Genomic DNA, 23,696 nt, shown 5'->3' with positions numbered 1-23,696 from the left:
TTAACAGAAGCGAGCATCCAGTAACACTCCAAATGGGGAAGCTGTGATGGGAATACCCAGTTCAAGTTTAGGCCATTTAATAATTTGATTTGAGATTCTGTTATAAGATCCCTGCTCCATTCAGGCTAATGAGCACCCAGCAACACTGGATGGATAAAAGCCAAATTGCAATTCATTGCTGTAAGGAGTGAGACTTGTGTGCTGTTTCTATTACAAATTAATACAGACTTCTAGATAAACATTTTTCTTTGCCTTTTAAGGACTTGATTCTGTACAATGAAAATATTTAGAAAGACAATAAAAGGAGCAGGAATCACACATCAGTGTGAGGCCCTGGCTCGTACATGATTTAATAATTCATAGTAGTAGTAATTATTCATATTTCCAAAGCGTCTAGGAGCCTCTGTCATGGACCAGGACCCCATTGTGCTCAGCATTCTACAGACACAGAAGAAAGTGGTCCCTGCTCCGAAGAGCTTCATACTCATTTTGCCCAGTATAGTTTCAAGTGACACAGAGTAAGTAGAAGTTCAGTGGGTTCCACATACCTGTAGCTGCAGGGCTCTGCCCCATACAGACATGCTAGGATCATGTCCTCTGGCTGGTAGCCCATCCTGATCCTCTCTTGCAGCGGGACTTTCGAGAGGATGCTAGTAGACTGTAGAACGTACCATTCTGTCACTGCTTGGGCTGCGCTGGTGAAGTTCCTGTAGATGCACTGGGGGGTGTCCTTGTGGTGGCACTGAAGACACATGGAGTTAGATATTAATGTGTAACTAACAAACAACCAGCAGGCGGCTGGCCTTGTGTTCAGAGGGATGGGATAACCTATGGGCTGGAGTAGTGGCTGTGGCCCTCTGTAGCATTCACAGGGTATTGGGGTCACAGCATACAGGAATGTAAATCCTGTGGCCACCTCCCAGCCCACTCCATCACCACTACCCATATGGGTATTTGCATGGCTGGCATGGATGCCCTTTCTGCAGAGCAAGGACATCTAAGTGCAGCTCTGCCCATGGTCCCCAGGGCAGGGCTTCAGTGGACTGGTGCATCTAACACGGGCCTTCATACCACAGGTGAATTTCACCTTGGAACCCATCTGCTGTCGGTTGCACCTAGCTCAGTTACCAGACGACCCTGCTACTGTGCACTAGAAGATCCCTAGTGTGCTACTCCCATGGAGTGGATAGCAATGTACTAAGGAGCTTTCCGGGTGTGGGAGCAGAGTCCATGCAGACCGTCAGTGTGCAATACATTAGCATGAGAGAGATTTACACACCAGCTTGCTGGGCACTAACTTTTCATCCACACAAGCCCTGAGTGTTTGATCCTGGTGGGGGCCCTCAGAATCCCTAATGAATGACTGCAGCCAGAGTCTCGGGTGTGTCACCTGGGGGCAGGATCAGGCCCAAAAGATTAGAAGTGAAACAAACTGGTTCTAGGCTGGTGTGATTAGAAAAATCTCAAACCCAGCAGCCCCCCAGTACGCCAGTGTTACCAGCGAGTCCTATGGAACAACCTTCCAGAGATGCACCAGCCTGATGGAGCAGCCCCCAGCCATACACCCAGTGTGTCACTCTGCGGGAAATCATTTGATATGGGATCCTTGCTCAGTTCCAACCAGCTCTAAACTGAGAGAAAATGACTGGAAATGATGCACAGAACTGTGCCAGGGCCCCTTTATGAGCCAGCATGGACCACATGATGCAGCTTTTCAAGAGAGAAACCTGGTGGAGAAACAAAATCCAGAGGCCCCATTTGTGCTTTACGTTCTAGCAGAGGCTATGTCTCATAGACTCATAGGTATTAAGGTCAGAAGGGACCATTATGATCATCTAGTCTGACCTTCACAATGCAGGCCACAGAATCTCACCCACCCACTCCTGCAGTAAACCTCTCACCTATGTCTGACCTATTGAAGTCCTCAAATCATGGTTTAAAGACTTCAAGGTGCAGAGAATCCTCCAGCAAGTGACCCATGCCCCATGCTACAGAGGAAGGTGAAAAACCCCCCAGGGCCTCTTCCAATCTGCCCTGGAGGAAAATTCCTTCCAGACCCCAAATATGGCGATCAGCTGAACCCTGAGCATGTGGGCAAGATTCACCAGCCAGATACCCAGGAAAGAATTCTCTGTAGTAACTCAGATCCCACCCCATCTAACATCCCATCACAGGCCACTGGGCCTATTTACCATGAATAGTTAAAGATCAGTTAATTGCCAAAATCATGTTATCCCATCATACCATCTCCTCCATAAACTTATTGAGTTTAATCTTGAAGCCAGATAGGTCTTTTGCCCCCAATGCTTCCCTTGGAAGGCTATTCCAGAACTTCACTCCTCTTATGGTTAGAAACCTTCGTCCAATTTCAAGTCTAAATTTCCCAATGGCCAGTTTATATCCATTTGTTCTTGTGTCCACATTGGTACTGAGCTTAAATAATTCCTCTCCCTCTCCGGTATTTATCCCTCTGATATATTTATAGAGAGCAATCATATCTCCCCTCAACCTTCTTTTGGTTAGGCTAAACAAGCCAAGCTCCTTGAGTCTCCTTTCATAAGACAGGTTTTCCATTCCTCAGATCATCCTAGTACCTCTTCTCTGTACCTGTTCAAGTTTGAATTCATCCTTAAACATGGGAGACCAGAACTGCACACAGTATTCCAGGTGAAGTCTCACCAGTGCCTTGTATAACGGTACTAACACCTCCTTATCTCTACTGGAAATACATCGCCTGATGCATCCCAAGACCGCATTAGCTTTTTTCACGGCCATAGTCATCCTGTGTCAATGGATACAGCCCTATCTGCCTTACTCCCACGGCTTAACTCTCCTCCCCAAATGTTTGTGTAACTCCCATTTGTGTCCTCGAGCGAAGTGCAGAGCACATCTGCATGGAGCCACAAACCTACACTTACCAGCTTCACTGCCACTTTGTGTTTCTGTGCTTCTGATGTCACGTTGGACAGGGTGGGAGAGGAACTGTTGGGTCGGGTTCCTGAGCCGCTTTGGTCGGTCTCAAAGAGATCGATAATGACGGGATGGTCTGGGTCACTCTCATCAATCAGAACCAAGGGGATTTGGTTCCAGAGCTTCAGGTCTAACCTCTGAGAAACAGTCTCACTGGAGTTTAGTGGGGGAGCTGAGATTGCGTCCCCATGCTTGGACTGCAGGATCCTTTCCAGGGCTGCCTCGGTGAGCGCATCCAACTCTTTCAATAGATGCCTCACCTTGGAGTATCTGAAGGACAAAGAGCAGTTAGCAGGTGCTGGGAAGGTGGCAGTGGCTTGCAGTAGATTGAATGTCTATAGGGAACATGGGCCTTAGGTAGCTTCATAAAGAGTTACTGAAAAATGAATGCAGTCCATGTACAAAGTGTGATCTAGGCTAGAATGTGTATCCTGGCGGCCAGACCCTGGAGCAAGAACCAGATATAAAATTAGCGAGGCGATAAACCATCAGTGTTTTACTGATGACTTGTGTTTACAGAAATAATGTCATTATCTTTCAAATAACTCATGTTCCTGGGTCAGCAGAGGGCTAACATACCCAGGAGCCACTCTAGAAGGAGAAGACACAAAAATCAACCTACTTGTGGATCTGCTCTAAGTTTTGGGATGTACTTTACACTACTGACTGGGATGTACTTTACACTTTGGGCCACACCTCTGCTCTGTCATATTGATGTAAATTTAAAGTACCTCCAGTGAAGTTGTTGGACTGCCTGATTTCATAGGAGTTACTCTGAATTTACATTGAAGTAACTGAGAGCAGATATTAGCCTTTTGTGGCACCCAGATAATGGGGTTGGGTTGCGGAAAGTGTTTTCATTCATTCTTTTGTTTTCATTTGTTTACAGCAGTGGTTCCCAGACTTGTTCCGCCGCTTGTGCAAGGAAAGCCCCTGGAGGGCTGGGCCGGTTTGTTTACCTGCCGTGTCCGCAGGTTCGGCCGATCGCGGCTCCCAGTGGCCACGGTTCACTGCTCCAGGCCAATGGGATCTGCTGGAAGCGGCAGCTAGTACGTCCCTCAGCCCGCGCCGCTTCCCGCAGCCCCCATTGGCCTGGAGCAGCAAACCGCGGCCACTGGGAGCCACGATCGGCCGACCCTGCGGATGCGGCAGGTAAACATACCGGCCGGCCCGCCAGGGGCTTTCCCTGCACAAGCGGCGGAACAAGTTTGGGAACCACTGGTTTAAAGGGCTTGCTGAATGACAATGGCCACTTTCAGAAAGCCCATATCTTTGCAATTTGAGATGGAAAAGATTTATAGTGCTATGCTCTGGAAATGTCACTGAGAAAGTCAGCTTCACAGCTGATGCTGTATCACTTGGTGCAGATAGGCAACTCACTTGTAGGGGCTGGCATTACAGACTGTGACTGCTGGGAACTTCATGGTCTTAAACCCTATAGAGAGAGATGAACTGACACTGTAGGAGAGGTATGTGCCAATGAGGATCCCCCATTGCCAGAAGACGAGAGATGCGAAGAGCAGAGTCAGGAAAAACCAGATGACTTTTTTCTTTGGCCCCTCTCGGATGATGCGCTTGGGTCCATGCGTGTTGGTGTTATCGCAGTACCAGACCAGCAGCTCTTTGTATGTGTATCCTGGCCCCTTCTGGAGACGGTGCAGCACTCTAATGAAATACCTTTTAAAGTTCATTGTAATGCCTGTGAACATGGGGGGGAAAACAGGTTAGTCTTAGGCAGCGGGATTTAAATTACTTGCCATATTCTGCTTCTAGGAGTCCTTCAGATGGGAGGCTAACCAGCAGGTGCCTTCAGCCTGTCTCTGGTAGCTCTACAGGTGGATTTCACAGATCACAGGGTAGCGATCTCACCTATGCCCTAATGGTTGTGGTCTGTGTTGCCACGAGGGAAATGTGAATGAGATTCTCAGCGTCTCACTACCCGTGTTGAAAGAGTTCTGGAGACCTCTCAACCTCCCCCTGTACCACCACCCCAGAGCTGGGCTTCCTACGGCAATACTGGAAATCCTTCCCACCTAGACGTGGGGAACAGAAAACATGCAGTTATTGGAAGGCAAGTCATACTTGCAAACCCATTCTGAGCCTATTACAGCCTAAACTGTGTAAGATCCTTGGAGAAGGGACCCCTATTTTGTCTCAAAGAACCATCATTCATGGCACTGTATGAACATTAATGTATGCTACTACTGTAGACCAGTCTTAGTCTTAAATCTTTATCTGCTCTAGGTCTGTTTAAACTGCATGACTCTGAACTGGTTTAGAACAGCAATTAGGCTAACTCAGCTCAACTCTCAGTGTAGAAGGGACCTAAAGGGATTTGACTTAAAATGACTGGGGAAGAAGTATTACCAACTCCTTGGGCATCAGATGTATCCACCTCCCGAAAGGGGAGTAGGAAAGAGGGATTTGGGCACAAGTGTCCATTTTCAAGACTAAAAATGTCAAAGGGCTGAGGGTGCCTGCCAGAGAAAGGACAATAGATTGTTTTTTTTTCTCCAGATACCTTTGTTTTGAGATAATATCAGTACATTTTGTGCTGCTGATGTGAGGGATGCTGCATATTTTGCATTGGTATTGTGAGTACATGGTACATTTTATGCTGCTATTGTGAGTTGAGAATGCGTGTTACTAAATCTTTATATCCCGGAGCAGAATTTCACAACAAAAGAGAGATCTAGCTAAGTTGAAAATCGTTCAGAGGTTTAAAATGTAGAATGTCAGGATTGAGGACCCATGTTAAATATGGTATTAAGCACAGAGGGAGCAGTAATACTGAAAGTGTAGAACTAGAAACGTTTCAATAATCAGCAATATTCAGAAGAAAGAACAAATTCTGCTTTTATGCAATGTTACTCTCACTAACTTTAATCCCATGTAGATAAAATATAAAAGGAAAGTTGCTGTACAGGTTGCTGGGGTATAGGCCATGCACACTCGAAGGATCTCTTTACTCCTCTAGAATTGGAAGACAATGTAGGCTGATTTCATTTGGTTAGATGGTCTTTTTCTCTTGGGCCTGTTTGGTGAGATGACTGCATCAGTTTGAAACCTTACCTATCCGAGCAGAGGAACTGGATAGTAACTGAGTACTCACACAGGCTCAGCTGTTTATGGGGAGTGGGTGAGGACACCTTCCACATCTGGCCAAGACTGCGAGTGCAATGAGTTTGATAAAGATTGAAAACGATTCACTGACTTTGTGGTGTCTCACAACTTCATGCTGAGCTGGAGTCAAACTCCATCTGTCTCCAGTTACTCACAGCCCTATGATCCTGTGCCATGCCCCAACAGAGCCTCATCACCCAAGATCAAATGTCATGAGACCCAGATTACCTCTTCCCTAAGCAAAACCCATGGTAAGGAGCTCTGGAGGGGAGGAACTCCCCCGCCCCCTAGCACTATCCCATTCCAGAGATTTCCTAGGATTGTTGTGTCAGGGACAGGGCTTAGACTCCTTCCTCCTGGGAACAGGAAGCAGTTTTGTCCCCAAACCCAGCAGATTTCATGGAACCTGCAAAGGGGACCTGGGGCCCCCAGCCCTCCGCCTCCCTGACAGCATTGCTCCAATGAAGTCACAATACCAAGGAAGGACTCTCCAAGCCCCCTGCTCGCAAGAGTTTCTTCAGCATGAAGGGGGCCTTTAGGTTCGATTAACTTTCCACTGGCTTTTGTGCAGGTCTGTGGTGGGGATGAGGGCAGGCAATATGCACTTTTCCTGCCCATCTCTTCTACTTTCCAGTCATGGATGCCTGACCCTGCAGAAGCTCTCTGCAGGGGCTGGGGTACTGCAGAAGCAATGGCTCTTCGCTGCATCCCAACTCACCACCGTGCAAGACAGGAGTGGTCCAAGCAGTAGATACCCTCTGAGTAGGCAATTCCAGAGGAATAAGCAAACCTGCGGCATAAAGAAAGGCTGGAGGTTTATTACATGTGGTCTTTTCACCTCAGCTGTCCTGTCACCAGTTAGACATCTGCTTGCTAAATCCCAGATCAGGAAACCTCAAGGACAACCCTTGTTTCATAAACTGGCATAACCAAAATACACTGGAAGCCAGAGAGATTGGCAAAAGCAAACTAGTAAATATTTCTCCCTCTTTTAAAAAAAAACATTAAAAGATTTAGATTAGATTAAAATTAAAACACACCCAAACTCCACTGGGCAACATCCAGCTTTGATCATAGAATAGGGTTGGAAGAGACCTCAGGAGGTCATCTAGTCCAACTCCCTGCTCAAAACAGGACCAATCCCCAACTAAATCATCGCAGACAGGGCTTTGTCAAGCTGGGCCTTAAAAACCTCTAAGGATCACCGGGGGACGGGGACGCGGGGCAGATAGCTCAGTGCTTTGAGCATTGGCCTGCTAAACCCAGGGTTGTGAGTTCAATCCTTGAGGGGGTCATTTAGGGATCTGGGGCAAAAATTGGGGATTGGTCCTGCTTTGAGCATGGGGTTGGAGTAGATGACCTCCTGAGGTCCCTTCCAACCCTGGTATTCTATGATGATTCAACCACCTCCCTAGGTAACGCTTTCCAGTGCTTCACCTCTCTGCTAGTGAAATAGTGTTTCCTAATATCCATCCTAGACTTCCCCTACTGCAACTTGAGACCATTGCTTCTTGTTCTGTCATCTGCCACCACTGAGATCAGCCGAGCTTCATCCTCTTTGGAACCCCCCTTCTGGTAATTAAAGGGGTGCTATCAAATCGCCCCTCACTCTTCTCTTATGCAGACTAAATAAGCCCAGTTCCCTCAGCCTCTCCTCATAAGTCATGTGCCCCAGCCCCCTAATCATTTTCATTGCCCTCCGCTGGACTCTCTCCAATTTGTCCACATCCCTTCTGTAGTGGGGGAACCAAAACTGGATGCAATACTCCAGGTGTGGCCTCACTAGTGCTGAATAGAGGGGAATAATCACTTCCCTCGATCTGCTGGCAATGCTCCTACTAATACAGCCCAATACGCCATTGGCCTTCTTGGCAACAAGGGCACACTGCTGACTCATATCCAGCTTCTCGTCCACTGTAATCCCTAGGTCTTTTTCTGCAGGACTGCCGCTTAGCCATTCGGTCCCTAGTCTGTAGTGGTGCATGGGATTCTTGTGTCCTAAGTGCAGGACTCTGCACTTGTCCTTGTTGAACCTCATCAGATTTCTTTTGGCCCTATCCTCCGATTTGTCTAGGTCACTCTGGACTCTATCTGTACCCTCCAGCATACCTACCTCTCCCCTCAGCTTAATGTCATCCGCGAACTTGCTGAGGGTGCAAGGGTCCATCCCATCATCCAGATCATTAATGAAGATGTTGAACAAAACCAGTCCCAGGACAGATCCCTGGGGCACTCCACTCGATACCGGCTGGCAACTATAGACATCAAGCCATTGATCACTACCCACTGAGCCCGATGATCTAGCCAGCTTTCTGTCCACCTTATAGTACATTCATCCAATCCATACTTGATAGACCAGACTACCTGGATTCCCTGGGATCTGGGTTCGCTCTGCTGCTTATTCACTCTTCCCACTGACCAAATAAGAATTTGAAATTGAGAGGTACAAAGTCTGGTCTTGTTTCAGTTCTAAAAATCTCCCACCGAAGGGGATCCTGAGTTCACGCAGACATGTGTATCAATGGCTCATATACTTGAAAGGCTTGAAGGAAGAGTTGGCTTATTTTAATAAAAAAAAGGAGTACTTGTGGCACCTTAGAGACTCACGAAAGCTCATGCTCAAATAAATTGGTTAGTCTCTAAGGTGCCACAAGTCCTCCTTTTCTTTTTGCGAATATAGACTAACACGGCTGTTACTCTGAAACCTGTCTTTATTTTAATAGTACATCTCCCAAGTCTGAATTTTAACGCTCTTAAAACAAAATTCACAACCAATCAGAATCTCTTCAGTGTAGCCCCTCCTCCCCCCCCCCCCCAGCATTCAGAATGATGCCCCGGGCTCCTAAGTCAGGGGATTGCTTTTAAAAATCTCATTCTTGTCAAGCCAGCCTCTTGCTTTGAGCTGTGATCTATGGCTTTAGGGGGAAGATGCCGACTCCAATTGTGTTTGATAATTTGAGATTCAAACGCTACCCTGAAATGAGCATACACATAATCATCCTCCCTGCCGGCTTCTTGATGGGAGATTCCCCTTATCCTCCGTCCACCCCCACATTCACTGTCCTTTCTCCCTCCTGATCTCTGTCCAACTCACATTCTCCTCTGTGCTCCACCAGAGTCTCCTACCTGCCCCCCTTCACTTCCCACCCTTCAAATTCTTCTTTGCCCCCTATTCCTTGCTGCACCTTATTGCATCGTACCCCCATGGGTTCCTCTGCCTCCTTCAGTCTTCCCTGGTGCCCCATTCCTCTCTCCTACAGCTGCCCTCCTTACTCTTCTAGATTGTGCTGGCCCCCTTCATTTGCCCTTTACAGCACCCTCCCTGCCCCCCCCGGTGACCTGCTTCCCCCACTGTCCCTCCTTGTCCCACTGCTGTTCACCAGCTCCTTACAGCATCCCTCTCGCTGCCTCCTGACAGCACAAAGGAGGGGCCGTTTTCATTAAGCCCAATCTAGCATTAGTCCAATTGGAAACAACGGGAGGTCATGTCCATCTTTGCCAAGGGCAGCCTCATTGCTGCCTGCACAGGCTATTTTAATTGAGGACAGTTTTGTGGCTTCACCTAATTAAGAACAATGGAGTTGGCAATCATTTTGAAAAAGGGCAAAGCTTTGCAAGTTTGCTCCTAATTATCCTGAGAAGCTTTAAAAAAGAAAAACCCACATGGCAACTCCACTACTTTCTCGTGTGCGTGCACAGATGGGAAATGCATTCTGCTGGCCACCAATGCTATTTGGAATAGCTCACTGAGATAGCCGTTACTGTAGGAGGTGTCATGGATTCCTTTCAATGCATTCTCCCTGTTCCAAGTAACTTGTACATTCCTGGCCACATATTTTCACTCCCTTTGCTGCCTTGATTAAAATGTACCACGACCCTTCACCTAACCCTCCTCCCCCATAGCCCCTCAAACCAGCGGTGAGGCTATCATAAAGTTATTGCAGCCTGAGCTGAACATTTTAGCAAGTCCTTTTTGTGCGAGGGAACTTTCCTCTTTAAGGTCTTCGTGGAAGAAGCTGGTTGGAGTCCTGTCACCTCAACTACAGCAGAGCTATGCAACCAGAGAGAACAAGAGGAGTTAGTGTGGAGGAGTCTCTGTGCAGATGGCTCTGGCCTCCAATGTATCCCCAGAGAGCAGCTCTGTGGGGCTATGGGGCTAAACCTTCTGCTTTGGTGTTGGGTCCATGTGGGGACAAATATCTTCCCATCCCCAACACATACTTCTCAAGTGAAAAACTTGGGAGGACACACAATAGATTTTCTTCTCCCCAAACGCCTCCTGTGGGTATTTCCTGGGAGGGTGCAATCAGACACACTAAACTAAGACCCATGATTCAGACAGTTCCATCTAGAAAGGAATAATGCTCTGAACTCTGAAAATAAATGGTAAAGAGGTCTCTAAGAACAGATCAAATTACAACTCAACCCCTTGTTAGCTCACTTAGACTAGAACGTGAGCTACCCCATTCATGCTGGACACACAATGATCGCCCATCACATGGATAATGTGTTCACAGCTCTGCAGGATATGGGAATAATAAAAGTTTCAAATTAGGGAAGCAAATTACAGTTTATATAAACCAGAAAGCTCTGAGCAACAAGTGGGAACGGTTTCAGGGTTTCACAGAGTCATTTACCCAATCAGGTGGCTAAAAGTTTGGTCTAAATGCCCATGGCTTGACCAAACTATATTCAAATGTTCATTCTCCCTCACATCTTTGGTTTGGAGATTTTGTTGTTCACTTTGTGTTTGAACTTGTTCTCACCTTGTTCTTTCCATTAACAACATGAGATTGGTGAGCTGATGGGTAGTGATGGAGAAGCACTCACTAAAATAGTCTGTGAAAGCTAATGTTCCCCTCAGAAAGTACAATCTAGAGCTTTGTTCCAGCTGAAGAAAGAGGGTCTGTAGAGAGGTATTTACTACGACAGATTTAAGACCAGAGGCAGCCTTAATGATCACGTTAAACTGCAGTGTGCCACACTGTTTCCCAGCCACCGTCACAGTTGCAGTGGTTGGAGGGGATAGTTTACAGTTTCTGAAAACAATTCCATTTCCCTTGTACAACTCACTCTGGCTGTAGCATGTACTTTTCTGACTGAAACTGTGAGTGTAACTATGACTGAATTGTAACTGGGCAGTGCTTTCTGGCTCCTACATAGTTTTAAATCAATAGACCGTAGTTGCCAACACTTGCTTCCCAGGAGCTGGTAGAATGCTCTGACTGTGTGGGACCTATCCCTGACAGAGATACTAGCCGTAATCTGGAAGAGAAGCTGTGTGACCTTTCAAAGATTTCCACCAATTCAGGAGTGGGAACTTTCTGCAGCCTCCTTCACCATCACAGCATTTCCTGAATTAGCTCCTCACATACAGCAGAGGAAGGACTAACACTCTCATCTGCACTGTGCTGCAGTGTGGACTCCGGGGGCAAGAACCGCAGAATGCACCATGCTGGACTATGTTAATGTGAACTGGGTACCTTTTAGTTTGTGCCAGCAGCGTCCATATGGGGCAATGAGGCTGCAAAACTTTGGTGCGCTCTGCAGTTCCCACCCCCATAGTCTGCATCGTGGCATAGTGTAGACATAACCCAGATCTGCCTTGCTACTGGCAATAGAGTGTGAAGTGAGTTTATCTGCAGGCTGAAGGGACCAGTTAAGAGAGGGAAATATATACGACCACACAGAAAACGACAAGGATAGTGCCTCCCCCCACTGCCCACACCAACAGTTGCCGCTCTCCAGGCACCCAGCTCTGCAGGCAGCACAGAAGTAAGAGAGGCAATACTGCAACCCCCTAAAATAACCTTGTGACGCCCCCCCTGCAGCTCCCTTTTGGCTCAGGACCCCCAGTTTGAGAAACACTGGTCTCCCCTGTGAAATCTGTATAGTGTAAAAGCACCAGATTTCACAGGAGACCAGATTTCACGCTCCATGAAATGCTTTTCATGGCCGTGAATTTGGATGGCCCTACTAATAAGTCATTAAGCCCTCATGGTTATGAGGGATGTGCTGCTTTTGCAGTTGTCATGCAGCTGATGCAAATTGGGTACCAGATTTTGTGGAGCTTTCTTTGGAAAGGGTGTGGTCAAGTGATGCCAAGACATTCAGATATATTCCAACGCATCTCAAAGAAGAGGATTTCTTTGAGCCTCTGAAAGATAACACTTCAAAATTCTCTCTCCCTCAGTTTCCTACTCTCTTTGCCACAGGGTTTTCCAGTGATTATTAAAACCAGATGATGAGCATTACTATCATCACCAGCAATCCAGAACTGCTCTTCTCCATACCAAGTAACAGGCTGACAGTTGAACAATCCCCTCCGGATGACTGGCTTCTATAGATAACTTTGAATTTCAGTTCCTTATATTTCCCTTCCATTACATCATCTTTCATAAACGATTTGTAAATGTTAAGGAGATGTTCTCCTACATGTGACTGTGTTGACAGTGGAGTTATGGCATCAGGGCACAGTGTCAAACATACTGTAGGGGAAAAAAAACAGGAAGTTGTCATGAATACTCCCACTGGATAAACTGCTTAGTTTTTCCCTTCTAATCAAGCTGGTGACCACTGAATGGTTCCTCAAACTGCCACGACATGAGCATCACACTTCCACTCTCTGAATTCAGTGCTGAGAAGGTGCCAGAACAGCAGTTCTGGGAAGACCTCCAGACAAAGATCTGGGATGGGATGGGTGGCAGCAGTGGAAAGTTCTTCCAAATTACCATGTCAATCTACCATGAGCCTTTACAAGAAACAGAACCTCTGGTGGCAAGAGGGGTGTTCCCTCTCCAAGTCCAGCGAGTCCTTGGTCTGTCAGACACACACATACTTTCTTTCTATTCTGAAAGTTAGGTCAACATCTGTTGACTGGGAACTGTCAGAGACCCCACCTCCTTCCACTAAGGCACTCGCGATTTTTGGTTGCTACTGAACAGGACTCGATCAAGAACCAGTGACCTGAGTGACCAGCTGGTTCCTTTTTGCCAATTACCCTAGTCAGCCAGGATCACAGCACAGACTTCTGTGCTACAGGTGCTTTTCAAAAATGTTCTGAGTAATCTGAAATTGCAGATAGACTCAAGAAAATCACTATTCATTAATTAGCCTTTCACTTTACTGCCCAGACAGCCAACACTCATAATTCATAAAGCATGCATAAATTCTGATATTACAATACTGTAAAATGTATATCTCTTCTACCCAGGATTGAAGGGTTTCCTCTTGTTTCTCTTCAAGCAAATGCTCCCCAGAAGTTTCCATAACAAACATTGTATTCTCTTTAGAATAAACCACAACGTTTCTATAGTCTTCTGAATATTTAAACCTTTTCATTTACACAATTACAATCAGTTATAATGCAGCATATGTACACCATTGTATCCTTATCTTTTTATCTATATAAAATTAAAAACCTTGAAGTGTTTACTTATATTTCTTTTCATGTACTGTGTATATATACCTGCTACTGTATTTTTTACTCCATGCATCTGAGGAAGTGGGTTTTAGCCCAAGAAAGCTTATGCCCAAAGAAAGTTGTTAGTCTCTAAGGTGCCACAAGGACTCCTCATTGTTTTTGCTGATACAGACTAACATGACTACCACTATGAAACTTATATTTCTTTGTTCATAATTTTGTAGCAGTCATTACACCCACATGCACTATCTTGAATGTATTTACATTTATCCATCTAACAAATGGCCCTTTTAAAAGTTACTTTGTAGCTCATATTTCCAGTACTTTCAGCACCCTTTTGTATTCTCTTGCAACTAGTTGTTTTCACAGAATTAGCCATCATAAACTAGATTCAGATTACTTATTTTATGTTTTCTTGTAATTTAAAACAGTGTCAAGTAGTTCAAACACAACATCTAATTGTTTATTTACTTATCCTAATGTTTCAATTATTTTCTAAACACTCAATTAAAACTTTCTTTGGGATTCATTCCCATTATACTACACTGGTTACAACCCCACAAGAAGTGGAAAAATAACTACTAGTATAAACAAAACCAGCTAATCTGACCAGCTTTGTGTTATTGCTTAACTTAAGGATGCTATCTTGCAACTCCTACTCACACGAGACATCCCACTGATGTCAAATGATGTGCTTGCCTGAGAGGGAATTATTCATGTGAGTAAACTTTTGCAGCGTTGGATCATCCGTGAAGAGAAAAAACAAACAGCATAAAAGGTGAAAATGAAATGAGAATTCTTTATTCATAATTTGAGACATTATTAATAGAGGATTTTTAATTATGACTAATCTTGACCATGGCCCTTTAAAGATTTTAACACAATTGATATTTCTAAATCCATCTGTGGAAACGTGTCCTAGTTCTGGACCTGGGAAGTGCCCTGAATTGGCTCCAGGCTGCAGTTAGGCTCTGCCCACATCTGCTGTGACTTCAATAACAATTTTGAGAAAATCTACCCATCTTTGCAGAACCACTGGTACACCTCTACTGGTGACAGACATGGTGGGAGAGCGACTGGAGGCAAGCCAAAGGCATTTTAACCTCCTACCATCGAGACCTGCTGTGAGCTGACTTAGATAGCATGTTGGTAAAAGGACTCTGCCCTGTTGAGCAGGAAGTCCTAATTCCCAGCTTGAGTAGCCATAAATAGAAGTGCAGCTGGAGGAGGGCTAGCTGGCCAAGTACACACCTACCATCTCAGATGGGATCATAGGGAAGCTAGATCATCCTGCCGCTTGCACTGCTATTTTTAGCATGCTTGCACCAACGCTGATCAAGCTGGCATGTCTACTTGAGCAGGAAAGTACATCTTCCGGTTTCAGTGTAGACATAATCTCCTCTCTAACCCCACCAAAAATGCTGTGGAGGCTCCAGGCTGCTGGAGATTACTGTTTATCCAAATAATTTTTAGAAACTATTTACTTAGGAGGTTAAATCCTTGTCATGTAAATATCCGAAACAAAATAATCACAACAGCTGTTATTTCAAGAGACTTTATACAGGAATATAGTCATCAGATCTTTCTATCATCAAATCAGTCTGAATCACAATTTACCACCCATTCAAGCGGACGTGGTTTATGTATTTATGGGTTTATGACTAGGCCTAAACACTGTTCTACAGTAGCTTTTTAAACACTATTGTGAAATAAGAAAAGGAGTACTTGTGGCACCTTAGAGACTAACCAATTATGAAGTGAGCTGTAGCTCACGAAAGCTCATGCTCAAATAAATTGGTTAGTCTCTAAGGTGCCACAAGTACTCCTTTTCTTTTTGCGAATACAGACTAACACGGCTGTTACTCTGAAACCTGTTATTGTGAAATAGTTAACCCCTGCCCATGTTGACCAGACAAATCCAATTAGCCCAAACTGGTTTTGAACTGTGCTTAAAACTGTTCATAAAAAGTTTTATCCCCAGTGCAGAGGGAGTCAATCCTTACCTGCATGAGTTTAACATAACCTGCCTTCACTTTATCGCTTACACACAGTAGATAACACAGTAGTGGGGACTCATATTCTAAGAGCCAAATCCCACAGGAGGCAAACTGGCTTTTTACCCTGTGCACACTGATTTCAATGACCCTGCTCAAAGATTTAAAGTTAAACGTGTATCTAAAAGCTTTGCTGGATCAGGGCTAAAGTGGTCAGTATCTTACAGGACTGAGCACTAAACTGGCTGCCAGGTTAGCAAACTGACCATAAAATGATTTAAAATTACTTTTCCCAGCCCTGAAGAAGAGCTCAGTGTGGCCTGAAAGCTTGTCTCTCTCACCACCAGAAGCTGGTCTAATAAAAGATATTACCTCCCCCACCTCGTCTCTAAAAAAAACCCTGACACATTTTAACAATGTTCTGTCCAATGCTGGTAGCACAATAGACTGGTTAACAAACACCATTTTAAAGGGATTTTCTAATGTTGCAGGAGGCCAAGAGCCAAGCTCACTCCCTCTGGCCGGAGTAAGCGTTGCTTTCAAAGGGCAAAGCTGGTTCAGAAAAGAAAAAGTTGCACTTTCACACACACAAATGGTCATTTTTCCAGAAGGGAAGTAACCCTACGTTTGTTTTTAACCTTTCCAACATTTCCTTACCTTAATTTCTACAATCTTTTTTTCTAAGACGAAATCTTACTCTTTCTTTATTCCTGCAGCTGGCTCTTGCTTGGTTCTGTAGCCACACCTGCAATCCTGAGACAGCTCCTTGTACTCACTTGAGCTTAATGTCAGAGGAGTTCAAGTGGCCCATGTTTTCTAAAGGGATACTTCAACAGCTTCTCTATGAACCCTTCAGGCTGCCCGGCTCTTCCATTAGCTGGGATGTACCATGTAGTGTAAAGCACACAGGTGATAAGTGAGAAACTGGCACTCACACACCCACCCACCCACCACTATTGCTAACCCCTCCCTATCCCACCCTGAATCAGGGAACACAGCAGCACAATACTCTTCCCCTCCCCTGCCCCACATCCAAATGGAGAACTTGGCTGAGAACTTGGAAGGTTGCAGGAGCCAGACAGAACTCCACCGCACAGTCAGGCTACTGCAGTAGCAGATGAACCCAGGGCAATGTATGTATTTGTTGCTTCCCCTAGATCGCACTGTTTACAAAATTGAAGTATGCAGCAATAACTGCAGCCATGGGGGAAACTTTATGATGCCCCATTGCTGCTTCCAGAAGCTTCTCATTTTACTGTTTTACCTTCCCCTCCCCTGATTTGGGCACTGCTGGGTAAAGCATCTACCAGCTACCTGTCTCTTCCTCTTCTGATGATCTTCACTTTGCCCCTACACACTACTCGGGTTGTAAGGATTCTTCTCTAATAAGTAAATAAGAAATTAGTTGCATTTTTCTTCAACAATATACTGTAGTAATACTCTGCCCTTTTATAGTTATCTGAGGATCTCAAAGCACTTTACAAACTTTAATCGACACCTCCAGTCAACAATGGAGCAGTTGTCTACACCAGATGATACCTCCACCATTGTCTGGACACAGTTAAAGTTTGGCTCTTGCTGGCATCTGCTACCATAATTGTGTGATCTGAAATAATGTTCAATAACTGATCGTGAAAATCAGTTCTGGATGCAGGGCTTCTGTAGCACAAAAGGAGCCATATGCATTTCACACTCACGGAGGCCCTATCCACACAGTGGTTGAAATAATGCTAGCAACAAATGTGTGTATGGTCCTAGCATGGTTTGCCTCAGCATTGTGGAGAGGCTACTCCCATCACACCCTGAGACCCATAAATCCAATCCTGCTCCTGTTGAAATCCAAGGGGACACTCCTGTGCCTGATGATGCCTATAGGATCAGACTTCATGTTATAAAATCATGCTATAGACTACCTATTAGTCTGTAATAGGGTTTGGCGAGCATAGTTCTCATTTTTAAAAAATCCCAGTCCACGTTGATTAGGGAGGCTACACAAAAAGTTTGTTGGTCATGACTCTGTTTAATAACCAGTTGCTAACATGATTCCGATACTAGGACAGGCCCATAATATCTGCTATTAGTTTCCTTGCTGAAATGCACAACAATAATTCCTCTCCAATCTTCATTTGGTCACATGCCACCTTTTCCACAGCCTGAACCAAAGACTGGGGCAAAGTGTACATAGAAATCACCTGCCGCCTTGTTTTCCTACAGAAAGGATTTTACTCTGTTCTGATTTAACTGTTGCAATTTAGGGGTAGAAATATTCTTATTTTAGTACCAGTTTTCAGACTAACAGGCAGTGTAACAAAAATGGAACCAGTAGTGTACATACTCTTATCAAGTCGGAAAATCATTTACTGAACCTGTGTGATGTTAACTTGATCAGCAAAGGTTTTGCTTCCATTATTGTGTATATCTTGGCTAATTCTGAATGAGATCCAACCTCCCTGTAGGGTCTACTCTCCTAGACACAACGCTTAGTACTAGCGTGGGATGGAGTATGTGTGTTACATGTCATTAGAAGACTTTTTAAAAGGATTAAGTTTTTAAAAATAACAGTCTATTTCCAACACGAAAAATTACAGTACTTTTGGGGCCAGAACCACACAAGGACTTAGGCACTTAAAGCCCAGATTTAAGCACTACTGCAATCCAGAAACCCCTCCTCAGCTGCCACCTGACACTGTAGGTGCCATAGGACCTACATTTTTTCCATAAAAGTTCCCTAGGCACCTAAGTTTCTACCTATGGGCCTGCACGCACTACCTCAAGCCGGCACATGGATGCCTCTCTCTTGTCTAAGTCCCAACTCATAATATTCAAACTAGGGCAAGACAGGAATTCCCCTGCTTATCTTGCCTTAAACGGCAGGGGAGCGCCCTGGCCTTTCTTCTTCAAATATTGGAAACCTCTCCTTGACATACATTCCAAGTCCTGTGTTTCTCCTGTAAGAGTCAGTGGCCTTTCAGTCACTTAGAACAAGCCAAGGAACCACGTTCTTTGTTGGTTTTTAGTGAGGATGATGATGTTGAGAATTACATTTATGTATTATACATATCAACAGAAATGTACATGTGTGAAGAGAAGCCTTGTAACTGGTGCAGCAAGAGCTCTAACCAGCAGTTCCCTCATAAGTTTGGATTTCTTAGTGCTTTACAATAACACTATATCAGGAATAGATCAGGTAACACATCATACATCCCCAAGAGGGACAGTTCTCTGATGAGAAATCCAAGTGACAGCTGTTTGGGGATGCATGGGACATCTGGAACAAAGGACATGGCCACTGATATATTTGGAAAATCAAAACTCTAACTTCATTCATTTAGTCACAGAGATTTAAATATAAAAAACTGAGAAGTTAATACAAATTAAATAGGAAACATGATACCTGACTGCACTATACACACATTCAGTATACTCTACTGGCTTGACTGCCTGTACAAGTGTTGCCAAAGTGTAAAAGAACTGAAAGACCTCTAGCCCCCATCAGCAGATCAAACACTAAAAAGCACAGTTCCAGGCAGTGTAACAAAAATGGAACCAGTAGTGCACATACTCTTATCAGGTAGGAAAAACATTTACTGAACCTATGTGATGTTTGAGTGACAAGTTTCCATTCCAAAAACATTGACATATGTCATATACATATTACAGAAGGAGGTAAAATAAGTGATTCTTCCTTGTTATGTTAGTGAAGCAAATCATTTGCTGACAGAGGCAGAAACAAAACACACTTATCTTATTTGTTCAAACTAGTCCACTGAGCTTCCTGAACTTTGATTCCTCCTGTGAAATTCATTTGTCTTATAATAAAATAAAATCCATTAGGGACATATTAAGGATGTTGTGAACACCTGAGTTAAGGGTTTATTGACTTATGTAGAGCACTGAAAACTTGTATTTTGAATTAGTATTTCCAGAATGTTTGCACAAATTGAGGGTTTTCTATTGCCAATTTAATGATATCTATCTCATGCCTTTTGTATGACTTTTTAAAATGTATTCCTCTTATTTATATAGGTTTTTCACCATGGCCTGTGGCAAGTTTCCATACTGAGAGTTTCTTCTAGTAATACCAATCAATTTTAGGACTAGTTCCTTGCCCTAGAATTGATGATTCCTCTCTGTATGCTACGTCCCTACTCTGCCCTCATTTATACATGGAGCTAATAAGTTTTTCATCTTAATTCAGCAAGACACACACAAATCCTCACTCATGCTTAATCATTAGACAGCTGCCCAGTGTTAGGGAGGTCACACCTGCTTTGCTCCTGAACAGATCTCATACATCCTGTCATTCCAATAAGGGTCTCCTCCTTCCTGCCTCACATTATACAAAGCTATCTGCTCAGAATACTCTATTTTGCAAAACATGGAGCTTAAAGCCTTTACTGAAGTGCAAATTAATTTCCTGTGTTGTAAGAAAGGAATGACAGGTTCCTGCGACATCACAAACACACCAAATGAAAAATGAATTAAACGAATGAAATACCTATTTCCTATTCTTACAATCTAAAACCAACCATTTAAATCCCCAAAGCTTTCTGATTGGCCTCCTCAGTATGTGTTTTAGGATAACAAGTAAAATCCATTCTTGGCTATTGATAGTCAATATTACCATGTGAATTTTAAGCATACTGCACAATTTTAACCACAAAGCAACCCATTAAAACTAATAGAAATTCGGTGGCTGCTTCTCTGGCACTGCACAAACTCCAACCCATAATGGAAAATATCTATTTTATAACTCAAGTATCAGAGGAGTAGCCATGTTAATCTGGAACTGTAAAAGCAGCAAAGAGTCCTGTGGCACCTTACAGACTAACAGGCGTATTGGATTGTGAGCCTTTGTGCGTGAATATCCGACGAAGTGAATAAGATATTCACTCACGAAAGCTTATGCTCCAATACGTCTGTTAGTCTATTTTATAACTGTCACTTATCCTTTAATGCAGCCTTGTGTGTCAATACAGGTAATAAGGTGTTGCTGTTTTTATTAAGTGAATTTTAGTGCTCGTGAAAGGTGCCAGATTAACAGCACTGAACACTGAATTGTCTTCTGTCACCCCAGAACAGGTACAGCCTCCCCCCTCGCTGATGTCTCCCTTTGACCCATTCATTCCTCTGCTAAGGCTGCCAGCAAGGGACCCAAATAGAGCTTGTTACTATAGCAGGTTTTGTGATATGGGCACGTATCCACTAGGAACGTGACCGAGACTCAAACGTCGTGTTGCCAACTCTCATCACATTTGGTGTTTTTCTTAAAGACCCAGCTGCTGGAATTAAGTTATCAGCTCGGAATCTCTGCTTTTTTTAGTAAGTTTCTAGCCCTCATTTCTGGGGAGAAAATCTTGAAAATGTGACCCCTGAACATTCCAACATCAGGAGGTAAGTAAAAAGAACCACAGATGCATTCTTCTTTTTAAAAAGCTTGTGATTTTTAACTCAGTCTCATTGACCTGGGGGGCCTGAGACATGATTTTTGAATGCTTGGGGTTGGCAATAGCCACTACTAACGGGAGCTGAAACTGTTGTTAGAGAGAAAGCAGGACAGCTCTATTCTACAGGCAGAACAGCATGGGGCCATCTGAGGCAAGGTGTTCTGTAACTGTTTGTGTAAGTGATGGTGGGCTGGGCAGCCATTTGCCTGAACTTGGCCCAGGGTGAACGGTTCTTTGCCTAGGATCAACTTGTCCCATTAATGACAGGTTTCAGAGTAACATTAACAATCCCATAAACATTCCAGCCCCTCTTCGTTCTTTCAGAAATGCTGTTGAATGCATTTTAATGTGAGTCACAGAACATTATTCCATATGTCCAAAATTTACAATAGACAAAGGGAGGAGATGAGAAAAGCTACAAATGTTTTGAACGTGTAAAGACTACAAGATTGGGTCCGTCTTGATGAAGTGTCATGAATCCCTAGGCAAACAGAGAGGAAAACAAGTTCTGATCACTTCTCTGTCCCTTCAGCATGTAAGATGCACAGGGTAACATTTTTGTGCAGAATGGATTTTGATGAGTATGAATTCTCCTGGAAGATGTGGGCTGGAGACAGGGTAGCATCTCTTATTCACTCAGTGCGGTACAGGCACAAAGTCATAGACCTCACCCTATTGAATACAAAGTAGTTAGGGAAAAGACTTCAGAGCCAGTATCGCCTGCATAGGCTCTGCACGAGAGGCCTCAATGTATGCAGGAATAGAACACCCCCGGAAGACCCAGGGTACCATCTGTCAGAGAGACATTGCCTGGTGAAACACCGGGCTATGTCAGTCTGTTTGAGGAGTTCAGCTTGCTGCACATTTTACCAGAAAACCCAATAGGGAGACCATCCCCTATCATTCATGCCTGACAGACCTAGCCAGAAAAATAATAGAAAATTCCAGTGTTTATCGAATACAAACTGCAAGGTGGCTATTCCCTCCAAGCCATGCTTTCTGTAATAGTGCTGACAAGAGTTTTGTCCTGTTTACAGTAGCAAACTGTCTCCAACCCTGGTTCAAGTGCTGACAGCTCACGTCAATCACGGCTCAATTTCCGACTTATCATAGAATCATAGAATCATAGAATATCAGGGTTGGAAGGGACCCCAGAAGGTCATCTAGTCCAACCCCCTGCTCAAAGCAGGACCAATTCCCAGTTAAATCATCCCAGCCAGGGCTTTGTCAAGCCTGACCTTAAAAACCTCTAAGGAAGGAGATTCTACCACCTCCCTAGGTAACGCATTCCAGTGTTTCACCACCCTCCTAGTGAAAAAGTTTTTCCTAATATCCAATCTAAACCTCCCCCACTGCAACTTGCTATCTCCGAGCTCTCCCGAAGGTGCGCACTCCCCCAGCTACAGCTGAGCTAGTGACGTGTAAAGAACAACCATTCATTCTGCAAATTTCATCTGTGCAAATTTTCCAAGAGCAGATAAAAAAAATTCTTGCATGTATTTGTCATTTGGGGGATTATTCACCCATGTCTTCAGCGAGCACTTTTTGCCTGCAAATTGTTGGGAGCCAGGGCATTGCGACCTTCGCAATCCAGGCCGGGCTGGCTAGACGGCCCTGCCTGGGGAGAGCTGGTTGCAAACATTTTTGGTTACTTTTAATCCAACTTTTTTTATCCAGGAGGCATTACGGAAAATGCCCAGCTGGAAGGATCCCACGGGAGGGTGGGGGCAGCATGGCCCCTGCCCAGGCTATGGGGCTGGGATGGGGGTATCTTGAGCTGAAGACTGGCCCTGAGCTTGTTCCCCGGCCGTGGGTCTCGGCTTCGCAGACACCGACAGAGGCGCCCTCGCAGCCCCTGCGAGCTGGAGCAGGGCGAGGAAACTGAGGCACGGCAGCGACTGCCCCCGGTCCCGCGGGCCGGCCGTAGAACTCAGGCGCCCTGAGCGCCCCTGCTCGGGGCTCGGGGGGTCCCGCGGGCAAGTGTCGCCCCGCTCCCGGCCCCGGCCCCCAGCGCCCCGCCCGGCGGAGCTTACCTGGCTGCGGGGAGGATGCGGGCGGCGCGGCTCTCGCGGCTGATGCGGCTCAGCTCCCGCCAGGCGCGGGCACGAGCCGGAGCGCGCGCCGGACGCGGATTCGGGGCGCGAGCCGCCCGCCCGCGTCACACCCCAACCCCTCCCCTCCCCCCCCGCCACCTCTTCCCGCCTCCCCCCAACTCCTCCCCTCCCCCCCACCTCTTCCCGCCTCACCCCAACCCCTCCCCTCCCCTCCCCCCCCACCTCTTCCCGCCTCACCCCCCAACCCCAACCTCTTCCCGTATCACCCCGCCCCTCACCCCCAACCCCTCCCCTCCCCCCCACCTCTTCCCGCCTCCCCCCAACCCCTCCCCTCCCCCCCCACCTCTTCCCGCCTCCCCCCAACTCCTCCCCTCCCCCCCACCTCTTCCCGCCTCACCCCAACCCCTCCCCTCCCCCCCACCTCTTCCCGCCTCACCCCAACCCCTCCCCTCCCCCCCACCTCTTCCCGCCTCACCCCCCACCCCCAACCTCTTCCCGTATCACCCCGCCCCTCCCCCCCAACTCCTCCCCTCCCCCCGCCCCAACCTCTTCCCGCCTCCCCCCAACCCCTCCCCTCCCCTCCCCCCACCTCTTCCCGCCTCCCCCCCCTCTTCCCGCCTCCCCCCCCACCTCTTCCCGCCTCACCCCCCAACCTCTTCCCGTATCACCCCGCCCCTCACCCCCA

General features: G+C 45.7%; 1 protein-coding gene across 6 annotated transcripts in view; it reads right to left on the bottom strand.

Moving 5' to 3' along the window:
- LOC140918037 (epithelial sodium channel subunit beta) overlaps positions 1–23,098 on the bottom strand; it is a 51,497-nt gene extending 28,399 nt beyond the window's left edge. For 2 of the 6 annotated variants that reach the window (XM_073361609.1, XM_073361606.1), the window contains exons 1-5: positions 22,991–23,098; positions 6,812–6,883; positions 4,351–4,669; positions 2,919–3,240; positions 549–742 (exon numbers count right to left, since the gene is read on the bottom strand). In XM_073361609.1, the coding sequence (XP_073217710.1) occupies positions 549–742; positions 2,919–3,240; positions 4,351–4,661 (827 nt within the window). In that variant the 5' untranslated portion in view covers positions 4,662–4,669; positions 6,812–6,883; positions 22,991–23,098. Of the gene's footprint in view, positions 1–548; positions 743–2,918; positions 3,241–4,350; positions 4,680–6,811; positions 6,884–8,206; positions 8,226–22,990 lie in introns of those variants that run through there. The other 4 variants (XR_012161060.1, XM_073361605.1, XM_073361607.1 and 1 more) reach the window with 3 other exon arrangements.
- Between the last annotated feature and the right edge of the window lie 598 nt (positions 23,099–23,696).

Source organism: Lepidochelys kempii, chromosome 10 (assembly GCF_965140265.1).
Source record: "Lepidochelys kempii isolate rLepKem1 chromosome 10, rLepKem1.hap2, whole genome shotgun sequence".
NCBI classification, from domain to species: Eukaryota; Metazoa; Chordata; order Testudines; family Cheloniidae; genus Lepidochelys; species Lepidochelys kempii.
Note: the sequence above shows the minus strand (reverse complement) of the source record. Positions and strands in the feature narration are given on the sequence as shown.